Here is an 18137-nt window from a genome sequence, read left to right on the forward strand (position 1 = left end):
TTTGCCCCACCCTGCATAAGCACTGTGCGGGGGGACTATGGCTTCAAGTTATAAAGCAAGATCAGACAGATGAATGGAAACATAATTTGGGGGTAAATGTTCTATTAGGAAAATTCATTAAAATGGCAAGTCCATTTAAATTACTTTCCTTAGCAACTGTCAAAAGAAACATTAGGCTTTAAAAAAAAAAGAACAAAGAATTATTTAAGATGGATTTTAAAATAAAATAATAGACAAAATTCATGTTCTTAGTTGAGGAGGACAGTGCTTTTTATCTTATTTATTTTCAAGGAAAAATGACTAATTGAGCCTAATTCCAATAAAGGTAAACTTATTTTATTTTATTTTAAAATTATACTTGCTAAGATTTAAAAGATAAAATTAAAATCAGGAAACTGATCGATACTAATGCATCCAAAAGCCAATTTAATGGAAAACTGTAGTTTACAATAAACGTAAGTTGCACCCATAAGACTAGCAGAATGCCTGACATGCAGGACACATACAGCACAATACATCTCTGTTGAATTAATGAACAGATGACTATATTTAGATCTGCCATGCTTCTATTCCCTTCTCCTGTTTTATTAAACCAAACTCCTAACCCTTATAAGTTTTCTATAAATAATATCTAAAGAGAAAACATACGGCTGACATTAAAAACTTAGAATTTTACAACTTCTGACTCTACTCAATACACCCAAGAAGGTGCTAGCACATGGATTGCTTCTGTGAATTCTAAGGAATTTCTCCCCCACATTTTAAAATTATAGACCATATAGTGTCTTAACAGCATATGGCCACATTTATGCGATCATCTGAGAAGAATAATTCAATTTCATAAAAAATGCAAATTGAACATCATGCATTAATTCATGGCAACCCTGCTCTCAAGACAATCACCAGGAACTCCCACATGAAATCAATATGCAGACATCTATTTAACTTTTATCACAGGCTCACTAAGTAAATATCACGCTACGGACCACTTAGGTATTCCTTATTCACAGGCAAACAGCAGACATGAAAAGCAGGCTGGTGGTGTCAGGTCGTTAACAAATCAATCGATAACTGCTCCCCTGCTCCAGTTCGCCAAATGAGGGCGAAGATGTACAACATCTGGACAGCAAACTGCTCACCTGCTGCCGAGGGGTGATCTGTGTACAGCAGGGCTCCCAGTCACACTGCCTCCAACACATCGCTCAAGGAAACCTGAAGTTCTGTTGTCTTCTTGGACTTTAATAAGATCCTCGCTTTTATACTATTTCTTAGACACTAACAAGCCTGAGATCTCCACGGCCCACAGTGGAAACGCTACTCTTTTGGCTCCCCAAAGTGCCTGGGAGTGACGCAGAACTAAAAAGCTCTTATGTACATTACATGATGAGGAGCAAATGGTTTAATCCTCAAATTCCCCATTTCTACTGTTTTCAAAGCAAAATTTTTAGCATTTTGGGGGTACCACATGTATTCACAAGTAGCTAACGCCTCTAAAGTGACCAAGAATGATCCCAGTTTTGCAAAAACTTAGTTTTGTTTTTTTTTCTTCAAGTCTGAGCCCTGTTAAACACCACGTTCATGGTGCCAGCCCCTGAGAATACCACCCTTTGGCATTCATTTCAGGGTGGTTGTTTCTCCTGTCTGTCTCACGTTACAGAGAGCCAGTGCATCCTACCGTGTCTGAGGTCCCTTACCCAACCTGTCAGCTAAGACACAATGAAAATGAAGCGAAGACAAGGAAGCTCAGTCACTGGAATAAAGTTGAGATCCCCAACTGCTTCCTCAATGTATACCACAATGTTAGAAACTCCTGTCTACAAAGTGACGGCAATAACAGCAGCAGAGCTGAAAAGCATTGCCCATTTTCTCCTCTCATTCATTCAAAAAAATCAACAGCAAGGCTCAACCCAAAGCCATACACATGATGCTCTTAATTATATTTATGAGAAGGGAAGGCAATATTAGGTCGTGACGGATCAAGCATCCTTCCCACTAACAGCAAGAGGGGAGAAAAGATCTCCATGACTTGATCTACAGGGAGAACATGACTATTTGTCGTCAAACGCAGAAGCTAACAGCAGCACACACACAGCCCTGCTGGAAGCGAGTCGTGCTGGGTTTTAAATGAGCCTGCACTGTATTTACTTATCCTCCTGTCTTATTTCCTGGGTGAAGAGTTTAATTAATACTTCACCCCAGAAACAATCCACAGAAGAAAGAGCTTTATCGGGAGTAAAATTCGTTAACGGCAATCTGCTTTCCTGTGAATGGAGCCTCCTTACTACACTCCCATTCTCTTCCCTGGAAATCCGTCACCTCCCTGCTGTCTCAGTGGTGAAAGTGGAGTCCATACAATGATCCACGAGTAACAAGAAAAAGATTAGAAAACATCCTCTTGTTACCTCTTTTTCTCTCTTTTATCTAAGATGCTCAGGGCACACCTTTCCAGGGCGCAAATCACAGCAAGCCCTCAGCTCCTGAGCAAACTGCACGGTGCCTCACTCCCTTTACATTTGGTCTGTGTCTCAGGTTAAGAGCGGAGGGCGCACACAGCCAGGATGTTAGAAACAAGTTGCGATAGGTGTGGTTTGACCCCCTCCCTCAGCGCCCCCCCGCCCCCGGGAGAAACCGCACCCACTTCCACCCGGCGCTCTTCCCCAGGCCTTACCCTGCCCAAGAGGTTGTCCTGAAGCAGCGTCTCTTGCAGCACCGGGGCCACCTCCTCCAAGCTCAACATGTGGCAAAGGTCGGTGAGTTCCTCCTGTCCCAGGGACCCAGTGCCCATCGTGTCAAAACTGTCAAACAGCTCCTTGAGTCGGGCCTCATGCTGGTCCTGCTGCACCTCATCCATCCCATAGCCCACAGCGCTCACCTGTGTGGGACAGAGACAAGGTCAGGTTGTGGCAGCCCCTGGAATCCTGCCACTGCCACACCTCGGCAACACTATCCCTATCCTCTGCCCGCCCTGGTCCCCTCGTGCAGGTCAAACGGGACCTTGGTGAGAGCCAGGAGGAGAGGGAATACTCACACCCACCAGCGAGCGCACGGGTCTCTCCGGGACCCAGCCCTGACCAGTCTCACACACTCCCACAGGGCACACCCATGAGGTCGAGGTCCGGTCACCACAGGCTAACGTTACCCGAATGAGGAAGTCTTGTAGGCAGAAGGGCACCCCCTCAGGCGGGCAGCCAGTCTCTCAAACTCAAGACTGAGAGCGATTCTCTATCAGTTCATCTGGCCCAGCACTTACAGACAGTGAAAGGTTACTTCTGACACCCAGTCCTTTCAAATAAACTAACTGTTGGTGTCAAAAGACCACAGGGCCAGAGCTTCCATGCAAGTCCGCACGCTCTAGCCGACCTGTCCAGATGTTGCAGTCCGCTGGCTGGATGAGCTGCTGTTTAGTTTCTCCTCCTGCAGCCTAGATGCCCCCGTTGCAATGAGACCAAATGGTTGCAGCAGGAAGCACTGGATGAGCACGTCTGATACAAAACCACCTCCTTGTTTACATGGGACCAAATGCCTTTTCCAAGAGTTCCTCAAAAAGCAACTCAATTAACCATTGGTGCAATTACATGGGGTGTGACAGGAAGAGCATTCCCTGGAGCTGGCTTCAGTCCCAGGGAGGTTTAGGTGATGCTTAGTTGCCTAGAGAGCGGAGAAAACAATACTCCAACCTTTCAGACGGTGAGGTTCGAAGGAGCCACAGATCATATGAATCCTACAGGATCTCAGGGGACCTCTAGCATCTAGGCCATCGCCGCTCTGTTCACCTGGTTACTCTGCCTTGCATCTCTCTGATCCACCCCAGCCCCAGGCCTTCTGTTTTCCCACTTTCCATGAGATCAGTAAAAACACGGAGTCATCTATAACCCTCACAACCATTTTTACTAAAATTATACATCATAAAATACGAGGTACATCATACTTGAAAAATGCTATCTGTTTTTTTGCTTGCACAATAGTTCATGTATAATGTGTTGGGCCTTCCAATCAAAGTCTGGCACCTGCACATCTGGAGGTACCTTCACCATGACGCAATGGAAGCCACACACGACATATACCCTTGAGACGATGACCTCAGCTCTCTGAAACAAGGCTCTCAGAACCAGCCCTGGACTATAAAAAGCAGCACCTTTAAAAAAAAGGTTTCTTTACCTTGTAATATAACTTGTATTGTGATAAAAGCCACATAACATGGAATCCAGCCTACTAAGTGTGCAGTAGTATTGTTCACTATATGCACATTGTTGTGCAGAAGATCTCTAGATCCTTTTCATCTTATGTGACAAGCTCTATACCCACAGCACAGCAACTCTCCCTTCCCCCTCCCCCTGCAAACACCATCCTACTTTGAAAAGCAGCACTTTTAAATAAAACCAGCCCTGGGTCAGAAAACTCTGGCTTAGAGGTGATGTTCCATGGAGCAGATCATTACAACATGGAAGTGTGTGAGTTGAGATGTTGAACACGGCCAGAATTGAAAATAAGAGGGCCTTCCCTACAAATCAATGATGCTCTAGGCCAGCGGTTCTCAACCTGTGGGTCGCGACCCTTTGGGGGTCAAACGACCCTTTCACAGGGTTCGCCTAAGACCATTGGAAAAAACATATATAATTACATATTGTTTTGTGATTAATCACTATGCTTTAATTATGTTCAATTTGTAACAATGAAATTGGGGGTCACCACAACATGAGGAACTGTATTAAAGGGTCGCAGCATTAGGAAGGTTGAGAACCACTGCAGTCTAGGCTGTGTGGCTTTCTTTCCACAGACAACTGTACAAAACATGACAAGGTAAAACAGAGCCCCGATCTTCAGCAGAATCAGGTGGGCTCGGAAGACGGATGCCAGCCAGCTCTGCCCCGTAGCTCCTAGCTAGCTCAATCTTTACTGGGGCCGCTCATTAACGTGGAGTGGCGCCCTTCTGGTCCAGGCTCCTGGTATCAGAAGGTCTCTCCTAATTATCAGTCTTTCTATTACTAAGGTGCTGCTGGTTCTGGCTACCTTCCCGGAGTTGGTCTGTTGGGTTAACTAATCACCATGTAAATGTTTTCAAAAGAAGTGGAGAGTGCTATATAAACATCAAAGCAACAGAAAAGAAACACCAAGGTGTTAAGCAAAGCCACAAAAGTTGGGAATTTAGAAGAGGCGAGGCTTGGCTAATGAGATCCACGTAGAGTCTGCCAGTTAATTGTCAGCTAAGATCAGCTGAGAATCCCCAAGGTGCTCTGGGGTTTTCAGGGTTGCCATAGCTCTGGGACTCGCTCTCTGAGTGTAACTGTCCCTTGGGCTGTAATCTGACCAACTTCATAAATGCCAGACTATTCTGCTTTTGCTTGATTTTGCATATTAAAAAAAACCCCAAAGGGAAAGAATTCTAACACTTCCTCTTTTAAGAACTATTTTTAAGGGTTGGGGACTTGTCCATCTAAACCCATGAAAGAGGGCCATAAAACTCACAATGTACTGAGGAGTCCAGATCTGATGCATGGCTTTGAATTGGATAGACTATCATGCCCTGCTCTTTGGGAGGTCACTGGATTTTTGCTAGATAAAACTTTCATTTTACAGTACCTTTCTCTTTTTTTTGTTTTTTTGTTTGTTTGTTTGTTATCTCTGTATTTCATCTCTTTCCTTCCCAAGACACCATGCTTAATTAGAACATTCTTTTGACTTCAGGGGGAAAACAGCCCTAGCCCTGTAGAACAAAGGATCGTATGTAAGGAAACATCCAAAAGACCGTTACATATGGTGACAAGTTGTCAGTACTCTTCTGGCACAGAATGCATGTTTACTGGTTGATATTATTCCCCAAATGTTCATCAGTAATTTCATGTGCAAGAATTTTGTTCTCCCCACTTGCCAGAAATTTCTTTAAGGGGAAGGTCCACAACTTCTGTTTCTTTTACAGTGTCCCCCAAACGCACGGTACAGTGTGACCCTCACGCCAGGACGCAGTGTAAACACGGACTGACTGGGTATATGGAGATTTCTTAAGTGGAAGCTTAACCTGAATGAGAGCTACAGAAATAAATGAGCACACAAAGAGTTTGAAATGCCGATTTCTTCCGCAAACACACCTCTACTCCTCCATCCCCCACCCCAATCCAACCCTTTTTCAAAGGCATTTTCAGTCCCAGACGTAGCCACAGAAGTAGAAAGCCAGCACCCACTGTCAGACTGTGTCACAGAGTCGCCCGCCTGAAGTTTGGTTCAAGGAGTAAGTGAGCCAGTGGATTCTCACACTCGAGCTGCATGTGTTGGTGATGGAATGTGGCTTTGGGGGACAGTCTGTCTAAGATACCTTCCCTGTCCCCTCGTTTATAGAATGGGAAGGACAATACCCATCTGGAAGGGGTGTCCTGAGGGTTCAATATGGTAAGCAATTGAGAGTAGCAAATCCCACTGAGAAAACCACCAAGAAAATACCTGTGACTTACAAAGACGGGGTTCAACTGAAGAGAGGTAACTCACACAGGCCCATCAGCCACAGACCTGCCTTAACAGACGCAGAGCAGGAGCTGTGGATGCCAGAATCCAGAGAGCAAGAATGGGCAGCGTACATGTGATGTATACTAAAATGCTATATTACTAATTACTAAATGCTATATTACAATAATGGTAGCAAGTAATGTTCCCTTTTGCCTCAATACTTAAAGGCAGATTGTAGATAAACTTCATGTGAAGCAAAAGCAGAAAGGCTGAAATATAGTTGGGAGTTCAGCAGAAACAATTTTTTAAAAAATTCCTGAGCATTTACTGTAAGTCTGGCCTATGCAGAGTGCTTTACCTATATGATCTCATTGAATCTTCCTAATACTTTAGATCAGCGGTTCTCAACCTGTGGGTTGCGACCCCTTTGGCGGTCAAACGACCCTTTCACAGGGGCCGCCTAAGACCATCCTGCATATCAGATATTTACATGACGATTCATAACAGTAGCAACATTACAGTTATGAAGTTAGCAACGAAAATAATTTTATGGTTGGGTCACAACATGAGGAACTGTATTTAAAGGGCCAGAAGGTTGAGAACCACTGCTTTCGATAGATTTCACCTTCCCACTTAAGATGCAGAAATTGGGGGATGGCAAAAGTACAGAACTTGTCCAAGAATTCAACACTAACATGGGTGTGGAGCCAGGATTGGAAGCCTGGTCTGACTCTAAACTCTACTGCCTCTCCAACCGACACGTAATAACTCATGAATCGGGCCACTACAATGATACCATCAACAAGCCACTTACCTCGGCCGTTATGTGTTAACCAGCCAAACTGTACCAGGTACTAGAAACCACCGTGGAACACCTGATGGCCACAGGCTCCTCCAGGTTGGAATGGGGAATGGTGGGTTCCTGCCTCCCTAGCACCTTCGAGCCATTTATTGAATAATTATAGCCTCCCAGGCATTAGGGAGACACAGAAAAAGCAATCTCTTTTTACTAAAGCAGCTTTGGGATTTAGCGCCAGGAAGACATAAATTTGTATGTAAAAAGGATCATGAAGAATCCCATCTCTTCCATAATGGGCAAAGTCCAGGGATTGAGAGCCGTTAAATTAATTCCCCCAAACACTCAAATATGTCTCATCTGTGCAAACTCGGTGCTTCCCAGAGTCAAAGCCTGACACCCACCAACGAGGGAATCTTACTCAGAGATGAAGAGGGTTGGGTCTGGAGTCATAAATCTTTTTCCAAATGGCAAAGAACATTTCCAGTTTTAAAAGGCCTGCCACCAACCTGGGCCTCCCTCCAACCATCTACCTTCCCGACTGAATTGTCAGAAGCCTTTACCACTCCTGGGAGTAAAAGGGCGGCGTGGGCAATATTTTGAAGTTCTAGCTGGGGACGGCTAAATAAGAGGCAGATGCACAGAGCCATTAATCACAACATTTACCACCCATAATGAGAACTATTCGGAGCATTTTCCTTCCAAATAACTCAAAACAAGGCTGCCAAAATGCGCAGACCCTGACAGGGATGTCCATTTCAGAGCTGTGTTATTGTGCTCTACTCGGCAACCCTGGCTGATGAAATCACAGTGCCAAGTGGGGCTGGGAGGGACATAGGTGTGGATGCAGCTGGAATGATGAAGTCCCATCATCAGGCCAGCATGAAGTGAGTGCGTGAACTTGTGAACTTTCCAGCATCCAAGATACAGAAAGGAGCTTGTAAGAATGGCACCCCGGCCAAAGGGGACGTCTGTTCTGGGCCAGAAGGAGTGAAAGGGGGACAAAGCCTGGCAAGGGAAGGCCAAGTAATAAATGAGCATAATGCCAGAGCCCCTAGCCCAGGCCTTTTATTTCCCCTCCAGATGGTCCAGCAGCTGAACAGCTACGAGGAATGTCTGCATGTCCCCCTTGGCTCAGCCGCTTTCGCTGGGTATTACTATAATAGATGCTTTGGGTCTGTGATCAGACATAGCTGTTGGGGGCCCACAGACCAGACAGTGACCACCAAGTGACTAATTTAGTTACTTTATAACTACAACGATAAACAAGCTTTCACCCTTTGGCAAATCAGAGCCTCACAATGAAAACGTTTCCTTTTCTTCTCTCTTTTCTGCACTTTAATTTGCTGCAAAGATTTCCAGTCTTGCTCTTTTGGACTAATTTCAATATAAAATGAAATAGGGACGAGACTAAATTTAAGTTTAGCAAAAGCTTAACAGAAAAAGCAATTGTCCCCATTTACGTAGTTATATGGAATATTTATGCCCAAAACTGCGGCTCACACTAATTACTGTGAGATAGGCCCCTCTCTGCTCAGACAGCACCTCATTTCTAGCTGGATACCAACAGCACAGAGAGTGTCACCAAGAATAAAATCATCGTATAAAAATATAACACAAAAGCTTAAATGCCACCGCACACACAAAAAAGCCAGATTAAGTTAGAAAGAATAACCACCTTTGCTAACTACACTATAAAATTTAATTTTGCTAAGGGTATCCTACTAGTATTTATTCTAAAGCATAAATAAACTTAGTATTTTACTATCCTGAATGATGTAGCAAAGCCAAGCTTTTGCTAACTCTAATAGCAAGGTGGATTACCCAATCAAATTGTTATCTCAGGATAGCGGTAGGAATAAAATCATGAGCCTAGCACACTGTAGGGTCAATAACCTGTAATCAGCTACCAAGTAAGACTACAGAATCAAAAAACTGTGGCCTGTTTGTCACTTTCTTAAAAGAGACTGCTGGTAACAACTTTCACTTCTTGATCCATATTAACTCACATGAATGTAAAATGCCTGCAGGTGTGAGAACAGTTCGTTGGGGTCAACATGAAGAGCTTCACTTTTTACATCTATAAACAATAGGTTTTCTCAACTTTGTTTTTTTAAGTGAGCATTAGGACAGGAATATTGTAATTTTCCCATCCAAAAGCTGGAATAAACGGTTAATTTCTGCTATAAGTGGCAATACAGAAACATCCTCCTAATTTCAAAGTTGCTCACTTGCATATACCCATCATCTTTTTAAAATTCTATTTTATTTGTAATTAGGAAAAAAAAAACTCTTTTGCAAGCTTCAGTATGTCTTTTCACAAGCCCCTGCCCAACAAATGTACATTCAATAGCCAGAATTCAAACCACATAATTTACTGGCCTACAAATGAATTGGCATCTACAAAAATAAACCTCCTGAAAAGACTTCAGGCTGTTTGAATGCCTCAAAAATGCTCTGGTTAAACTTGCCAACCCTTTACCAAGGTTAGCCTGATAAAAATGTATTTTCATTATCAACATAAAGTGGAAGCATCAAGATGGCTGAAATGTTAGTTTAGAAGGCCATTTGCAGTGACATTTAAAACAATTTATTTGAACAACACTTAACGTATGATAAGAATGTTGCCTATTAAGTTAAGATGGGCTGTTCAGAATTCATTGGAGCTCCTTTGTCCCCCTCCGTGGCAGTTAATATCTTCTGGTATTAAGGATCATCACATACTTAAAAGGGAGGTGGGGGGTGGGGTGGGTGGAAGAGACCAAGAAAAAAGACACCCATGCCATTCTGAGTAAGTGCCTATTAAAATGACTGATCCATGACATTTTAATGCAAAGACAGTGCCTGTGATGGCTTCCTTCCCGTTGTCCCCTGTAAAGCCTTTTCCTGCCTTTGCCCCATGTTTAACCCATCTGAAACATCTATAAGTCCTACCCTTTACCTATGCCTGGCTCGACATGCTTTCCTCTAAACCAGTGGTTCTCAACCTTCCTAATGCCGCGACCCTTTAATACAGTTCCTCATGTTGTGGTGACCCCCAACCATAAAATTATTTTCGTTGCTACTTCATAACTGTATTTTTTCTACTGTTATGAATCGTAATATAAATATCTGATATGCAGGATGTATTTTCATTGTTACAAATTGAACATAATTAAAGCATAGTGATTAATCACAAAAACAATATGTAATTATATACGTGTTTTCCAATGGCCTTAGGCGACCCCTGTGAAAGGGTCGTTCCACCCCCAAAGGGGTCGCGACCCACAGGTTGAGAACCCCTGCAGTCTAAACACTCACCAGAGAATAGGTGAAAGTAAAAAAATCTGCCAAGAAACTCCCCAGCAGTTCCCTTGACCTCCCTAAGGACACTGACAACAGCTGAGGAGACCATAGGAAACTGGTTTTGCAGTCAGCCTGTAAGGTACTTTTACACACAGGAGGGGAATTTTCACAACCCCCTCCACGCCAAACAAGATCTGCCAATATTCTAGGTCAGCCACCAATGTGCTAGCCACTAGAGAAGATCAAGATAAAATGAAGCTGACACTGAAACAACAACAACAAACAAACCCCAAACAAAACATTTCCTTGCAGAATGCTAAGCCTCAGGAAAGAAGTAGACATACACATTTATTTTGACCTTAGAGGGTCTCTGGAGCTTAGCCCATGAGCCACAGTGGACTTTGTTAGGATGCTAACCCTAAACAGCTACCACCTCACTCACAAAAGACAACCATGCCATCTGATTTCGTTCCATAAATTCAGGAGTTGAGTTGTATGGCAAGCCCATCTCGGGAATTCGTCAACACCAGGAGGGGATCTGCTCCCGTGAAGTAAAGACAGCAGAAGATCTAATAGCTTAGCTGTCTAGACACCGGGTACATGGAAGAACCATCTTTCCAGCCCCCATTTAACTGGCAGGGTTGGGGCTAGGAAATCGCCTCTTCCTATCTCTATCGCTTTCAACTTCACAGAAAGAGCTCCCAGCAGGCAACTGTTCCCACCAGCTTTGTCCTTTTGTCAGGGGCCGGTCTGGTGGCTGCAGAAGCCCAGCTCCGGGACCCTGGACGCTGCTCCCGCAAAACTCCACACTTGCTGCTGCTGCTCTGGCGAGCAAGGCTTCCAGGCAACAGAGTATCATTTTGTTCTTTTTCCCTTTCTTAGTGGTAATTGCCCTGGGAAAGTCTTTCTATAGGTATCGATCCCACATCCCTGGGAAAAATCACACGTTAAGGGTAGCTCTCCGAAACTCAAGACAGCCCAGGTAACACCTCGGGCTTCTCCCGACAGGGCTCCCTTCAGTCGCTCAACCACAGGACTGCCTGGGTGGCACACGGCAGCAGAACAAACCACCCTTTCTGCTCCCTCCGGGACTCAGGTCCACTCCTGGACCAACACATAGTAGCCGCTTTCAGCTGGCGGCTGCGGGACGGGGCACCGCGGTGGAGGAGGTGCCAGACCCGCTGCGCCGCCGGGCGGACGCGGAGGCCAGGTGCCTGGCAACCTGCGATGGAGATGCGTCCCCAACCCGCCTGTCCATCGCCGCCCCAAGAAACCTCAGAGACCCCATTGTATTGCCAGACCGCACGCTCCCTGCCCCGGCGTCCTCGCCTACCTTCTGTCGGCCACTCCGTCGCGCCCGCACAGCCGGCCGCCCGCCTCCGGTGCCCTGCAAAGCCAAGGCGGGCGCTTTGTTAGGGCGCAAGAAGCGGGACAATGCTTCGCAGGCGGCGCTGAGGTCCGGGACGGGCGTCCTTCAAAAGGACGCGACCGGGAACCCGCGCGACCGTCATTTCCATATGTAAGGACCCAGCTTTCACAAAAGTGCGGCTCCTGGGGGCTGCGGCGCGCGCCGTCCCCACCCCCGGCCCGCCCCCGCCCGCGCCTCCACCACCCGCCCCTCCTCCCGCCTCCGAAGCCGCCCCCTCCCCGCCGGGCCCCGGGAGCGTCCGGGCAGGGCTGGCCTCCAGGCCACTCGCTTCCCCGCGGCTGCTCCATGCACCCGGCCCGCGGGGACAGCTGCCGCCCTGGCCCCGGGCCCCGGAGGGGAAGCCCCAGCCAGTCCCGGTGCCTGGTGCGCCCGGGGCGCGCAGGGCCCCCCGACGGCGCGGGGGCAGCGCGAGGCCTCCGAGCACCCCCAGGCCGCAGACGGGGGTCCCGGAAGCGGGCTCCTCGCTTACCGCGTTCGGGGCTCAGGCGCCGGTAGCCGCCGCGGGGACCATGGCCGCGGGTGCACTCAGGCTCTCACGCGCCAGCAGCGGCAGCGGGACGGCCGCGCCCAGCGCGCTCGGCTCCCGGCTCGGCCGCGGCCACCCGGAGCTTTGGGCGCCGGTAGGAAGGGCCGGGCGAGCGCTGAGAGGAGGAGCCGGGGCGGTGCTGGCCCGGGCGCGGCTCCTCCTCCTCGGCCCGCGCTGCTGGGGCGGCGGAGGGAGGAGCGCCTAGTGGCGGCGGGGTCTGTCTCCCCCACCTGGACCCGGACTGCCCCCCGCCCACCCCGGTCCCAACTGCTCGGGTCGACCGAGCCCCGAGGAGCCCGGTCCGGTCTTGGCTGCCGCGTGACGCTGGGGGGCGGGGGCGGTCGCTTGGAGATTTGAACTTGGAGTGGCCTGGGCTCAAGGGGGTGCAGACGGAGGAGACCAGAGCCCCGAGGTCGCCGCGGGACAGCGACTGGCGCGTCCACCGCTCGACCCCCTGGCCGCTCGCTTCCTTGGCCTTGCAAACGCGCCCTCACACCCCCAGCTGCGCCCCGACACCGCGGCCACTTCTGGGTGTGGAGGAAAGGCCCGCCTCCAGCCAGCGGTACTTACTTCTGGGTGAGGATTTAGGCGCCTCTTGCCCTCGGGCAGCCCCGGGTTTGTCAGCGCGGGAGCGCCCGTTGGCGGTTCTCGGAGGAAAGGTCCAGGGGGGGAAGAGCACCCTTTACAGCGAGTGCCACTCTCCGACCAGATCTGGACTGGCTCCCGCACCTGGCCCCCGCGTTCTCATAGACTCCCACCTGTTCCGTCACTAACCACACGGATGGCGACTCCTTGGAGTTGGTTGTTTTCCCGCCAAGGATTGCTCCGTATTTACCACCTATTTCCCTGCACCCGTCCCCTAGTCCCCCCCATCCCTACACTTCTGATCTGGATGCAAACAAATTCCAAGGCCAGGCCTAGATCGATGGCCGCTGTGGGCTGGGGCAATCCCCAAGGCTCTCTCTTTGAGCTGCAAGGTTAAAAGTGTTGCCCTTGAAGAAGGAAGCTGCCTGATTTACTGACCCACAAGTCTGGTTGTTTCAACAAGAAACTGGAGACAACCCGCTTGCTACAGAGAGAACTAGGGACAGACAGGAAGGAAACTAGCATTTGAGAATCCAGTGTGCTGGAAACGCAACCGGAATGCCTTTCCCTAATCCTTGCCCCACCTTCAGGAGGCAGACATTATTATACCCATTTTGCAGCTGAGAATACTGAGATGGTAAGGACCTTGCTCAGCGTCACACAACTAGTACTTGGCAGAGCTGGGATTCAAAAGCAGATCACATATAGGATAAAATTGCATGGAACTAAGAACACAAACAAACCAGTGCATGTAAAACTGGCGATGTTTGAATAAGGCCCTAGGATTGCATTAATGTCAATTGCCTGGTGATAGTGTACTAGTTATACAAGATGCTATCATTGAGGAAAGTGGGTAAAGGGTATAGAAGGAATCTCTATATCATTTCTTACAACTTAATGTGAATCTACAGTTACTTCAAAGTAGAAAGTTAAAAAAATAAATAAAGCAGATCAGTCTTATTTTAGAACCCAAGCTCTCTTCGTTCAACACAGTATGCCTGGAGAATAAGAGGAGAGGTTCATGTTCTGTGTATTTTATGCATGGTCGTTCAGACCAGTAATAATTATTACAACACAATACACACTGTTAAGTAAATAGCTAACTTATTACCAAAATACTTACATAGGTGTCATTCTATATCTAATCTAATAAAAGAGAAACATGCAAATTGACCGTACCCCCCACACCCACAAGCCACACCCACCAGCCAATCAGGAGCGAACATGCAAGTTAACCCAACTAAGATGGTGGTGGCCACAGAGCTGGAGTGAGCAGGAGGCTTGGGTTGCCCCCGGCAATGGAGGAAGTCAAGCTTCCTGCCTGCCCTGCTGGACCTGAGCTCCGCTCAAGGTTACAAAGTTTCAATTATAGAAGATAAATAAATCCCAGATACCTGCTTCCAGCCCGCTGCCGTGGCCAGCCTGCAAACAGCTCTAAGCCCCTCACCCAGGCTGGCCAGGCATCCCAGTGGGGACCCCCACCCTGAAGGGGCTGTGGGCAGCCTGAAAAGGCCCTCAGCCCCTCACCCAGGCTGGCCACACCCCCATGGGGTGAGGGTCCCCACTGGGGGGCTTGGCCAGCTTGCAAACAGCCATCAGCCCCTCACCCAGGCTGGCCAGGCACCCCAGCGGGACCCCCATCCTGATCCGGGACACCCTTCAGGGCAAACCAGCCGGCCCCCACCCATGCACCAGGCCTCTATCCTATATAATAAAAGGGTAATATGCAAATTGACCCTAACAGCAGAATGACTTGGAATGACTGGTCACTATGACTCACACTGACCACCAGGGGGCAGATGCTCAATGCAGGAGCTGCCCCCCTGGTGGTCAGTGTGCTCCCACAGGGGGAGCTCTGCTCAGCCACAAGCCAGGCTGATGGCTGCCAGCACAGCAGTGATGGCGAGAACCTCTCCTACCTCCTCAGCAGCACTAAGGATGTCCAACGGCAAGTGGACATCCCCCGAGGGCTCCTGGGCTGCCAGAGGGATGTCTGACTGCCAGCTTAGGCCCAATCCCCTAGGGAGTGGGCCTAAGCCAGCAGGTGGACATCCCCCGAGGAGTCCCAGATTGTGAGAGGGCACAGGCTGGGCTCAGGGACCCCCCCCTCCGAGTGCACAAATTTTTGTGCACTGGGCCTCTAGTATGAGAATAATGTTCACTGTGGACTAAAACAGCCTATATAAAGTCTTAGAAGGTAAGAATAAAGAGATGTTTTTGTTGTTTTGCCTAATCTCTGCCATGGGAGCCTCATTCTACTGGTTTTCTCTCCAAACTTCTCTTTTTAACCTGCCAGAATTCTTAATGATGAGACTGCTCATTAGCTTATAGCATAGTGACTCTGGCGGGGGGGGGGGGGGGGGGGGGGGACCAGAGCTGTTGGGATGGGTATTTACTCTCTGTGGAGGAAGATCAGAATTGGTGAGGGTTATATAATTTGAAAAACAGAAAGTATTCTTTCCTTTTTAAAATATTTTTTAAAATATATTTTTATTGATTTCAGAGAGGAAGGGAGAGGGAGAGAGAGATAGAAACATCCATGATGAGAGAGAACCTCCTCCTGGGATCTACAGAGTTAGTTTTTGTTTTCTTTTTTTTTCTGGTCAGGGAAAGCCTATAGCTCTAACCAAACTGAGTCTAATTTTCCCCAAGGGCTTTCATTAGGAATTAGGATTCTTGCTTCATTTTCCCTCAGAAAATTGCTCAGCCTCCTCCTGCACGTCCCACACTGGGGATCCAGCCTGCAACCCAGGCATGTACCCTGATTGGGAATCAAACCTTGACCTCCTGGCTCATAGGTCGATGCTCAACCACTGAGCCAACCCGGCCAGGCAAGATATTCTTTCTTGAGAGTAGTGAGGGCATGGTGTTAGTGCTGAGGCTAGGAACTGGAAATTACATTTAACAACCTCCGGCCTCCCTACAAAAGTGGAGGAAGTAGCATGGTTACTCCATGGCGTAGTTTAGCAAGAGCAATTGTACTAAGGTAGATAATCTAACACAATGTTCCTGCAATTTAGGTTGCACAGGAGGAAAGGTTAATCTTAGTCCACTCGAGTCACTGGAAGAAAATGGACTTATCTTAGAACCTATCATTTGAGCTTTTCTCTCTGTCAAAACAAAAATGAAAAGGACAGCAGAAATAGTAGCCAAGCTCCAATTCTGCATTATATGCAACACTAGAGGCCCGGTATACAAAAATTCATGCAAGAGTAGGTCTTTCTTCCCCAGGCTGCTGGCACCGGCTTCCCTCCGGCACCTAGGATCTGGGCTTCCCTCGGGCCACCCACAGGCACCAGGGACCTGGGCTGGTTTCCCTCCACCCCAGCTTCATCTGAAAGACGTCCAGACTAATTAGCATATTACCCTTTTATTTTTATAGATTAGGAAAAATTGAAAAAGAAATGTAAACATTTACCCTTTGTTAATACCCTTTCCAAACTACACTTCACTGTTAGCTGTTGCAGTTTGTCTGTCTCTGATACTGACTCTCAGTTTACAAAGAGCCTTATTCTGGGACCTAGGATCCTCCAAGCATTTTTTAGATGACAGTCTTGAGTGACTTTCTGCTACATATTGAACTGGCTTTCTTGGATGATTAAAAGCTCTAAGAAGTTAACTAAAAAGTAATTCAAGGAAGAGAAAGTTATTCTTCGTTTCTTCCTGAAAGTAACTTTGTGATGATTAGTTTAGAGTCAGGAGAACAATAATTGAATTTAAAAGAGAGAGAGACAAAGCAAATTTAGGCTTTATAAATTTCCTGGGATCTACAGAGTTAGTTTTTGTTTTCTTTTTTTTTCTGGTCAGGGAAAGCCTATAGCTCTAACCAAACTGAGTCTAATTTTCCCCAAGGGCTTTCATTAGGAATTAGGATTCTTGCTTCATTTTCCCTCAGAAAATACATGAAGGAAGAGGAAGTGGATTTGGCAGAATCTAATTAATTTTTTTTTTTCAAGTAAGCATTGAGCACCTACTCTGTGCCTACTACTGTCCTGGAACTCATGAGATATTCAAGAGAGATCAACCTTGCCCCTAAGGAATGTACCGTTCTCCCTTGGTGTGGGGAAGCATGGGACTTGGTTGGAATGTCTGTGAGGAGGATTCTCCGAAAGGTCGGGGCCTCAGGGGGGACCTTGCTGAAGGCGGCAGCCCCTGCCTTGACTTTTCCAAACAAGTCCGATCCCCCGGGTGTTTTGCTAGAATCTCTATGTTTAGTCTTTAAAGACCCCACCTTGTAGAAGCATATACTTTCTCAAGGATACTTACCGTCTGATTGTATCTAGAGGTTAATTTGAGTTCAAGCTGTTGTTACAATAAAAAGCCAACGAGGCAGGCGAACAGGACTGCTTTTACTTCTTTAGCCTCTCTTTCGCAGAAACCTGTGTTGGAGTAATCTGCTCATCCGTCGCTCAGGGTCTTCTGGTCAGCCCCGGCACCTTGGGGAAGCAGAACTATGCACACACGAGGGAGTAAGAGAAGAATGTGAGGTGGCATTGGATTCCAACCAGGCCCTCCAGTTGGGGGACACACATACCACATGGCAGAGAAGAAAGGAGTGATTTCCCTTTAAACATGGCTTCGGGCAGGTCATTCGGACCACGGCTTTTCATAGCAGGTCCTAAGTCTCCTTCCCAACACTCACGGCCCTGCTGGTCCATGCAAATGCATGTATTCTCCGTGTCCCCAAACTACCCTCCTCCACTCTGCTCCTATGTGAGGCTGAGTCTTCCTGCTGCTGCTCTTCCTACCCAGGTCATCAGCCCTGAGGCACATTTGCTGCCTTATCTCTGTCCACTGTTCTTTATTTGACCCAGCAACTCATGCACATCAGGAAGTGGTTATTAAATGTGTGGTTTCAGAACTCATGGGTTGAGCATTTAGGTGCTTTCCAAATACGTGGCACTCACATGGAGAAGAGATGTTGCATGCATGTGTGTGGGGATGGGGGTGGCTGGTCATCATTTTGGAACTATCCTTTTCCATGGCATCTGGATGTGTCCTGCTGTTCTAAAGACTGTAGTGCCTGAAGATAGACAACGTAGCTTCGTTCGAAGTAGAAGGAAATGAAATTCTAGTTT

The 18137-nt window shown here is 47.5% G+C and overlaps 1 protein-coding gene and 1 long non-coding RNA gene across 11 annotated transcripts in view; both read right to left on the reverse strand.

Annotated features, from left to right (window-relative positions):
- The window catches only part of NIN (ninein), a 104442-nt gene extending 91866 nt beyond the window's left edge, over window positions 1-12576 (reverse strand). For 9 of the 10 annotated variants that reach the window (XM_036306536.1, XM_036306551.1, XM_036306543.1 and 6 more), the window contains exons 1-3: window positions 12418-12576; window positions 11853-11906; window positions 2669-2872 (exon numbers count right to left, since the gene is read on the reverse strand). In XM_036306536.1, coding sequence (XP_036162429.1) covers window positions 2669-2851 — 183 coding nt within the window. In that variant the 5' untranslated portion in view covers window positions 2852-2872; window positions 11853-11906; window positions 12418-12576. The remainder of the gene's footprint in view (window positions 1-2668; window positions 2873-11852; window positions 11907-12417) is intronic. The other variant, XM_036306528.1, reaches the window with a different exon arrangement.
- Window positions 12577-15831: 3255 nt separating this feature from the next.
- Window positions 15832-17828, reverse strand: LOC118664672. The gene is made up of 3 exons (XR_004970387.1): window positions 17594-17828; window positions 17326-17510; window positions 15832-15979 (listed from the first exon to the last, which is right to left on the reverse strand). It is a non-coding gene; the product is annotated as an uncharacterized LOC118664672 (long non-coding RNA).
- Between the last annotated feature and the right edge of the window lie 309 nt (window positions 17829-18137).

The sequence above is a fragment of the Myotis myotis genome, unplaced genomic scaffold (assembly GCF_014108235.1).
Source record: "Myotis myotis isolate mMyoMyo1 unplaced genomic scaffold, mMyoMyo1.p scaffold_m19_p_1, whole genome shotgun sequence".
Lineage (NCBI taxonomy): Eukaryota > Metazoa > Chordata > Mammalia > Chiroptera > Vespertilionidae > Myotis > Myotis myotis.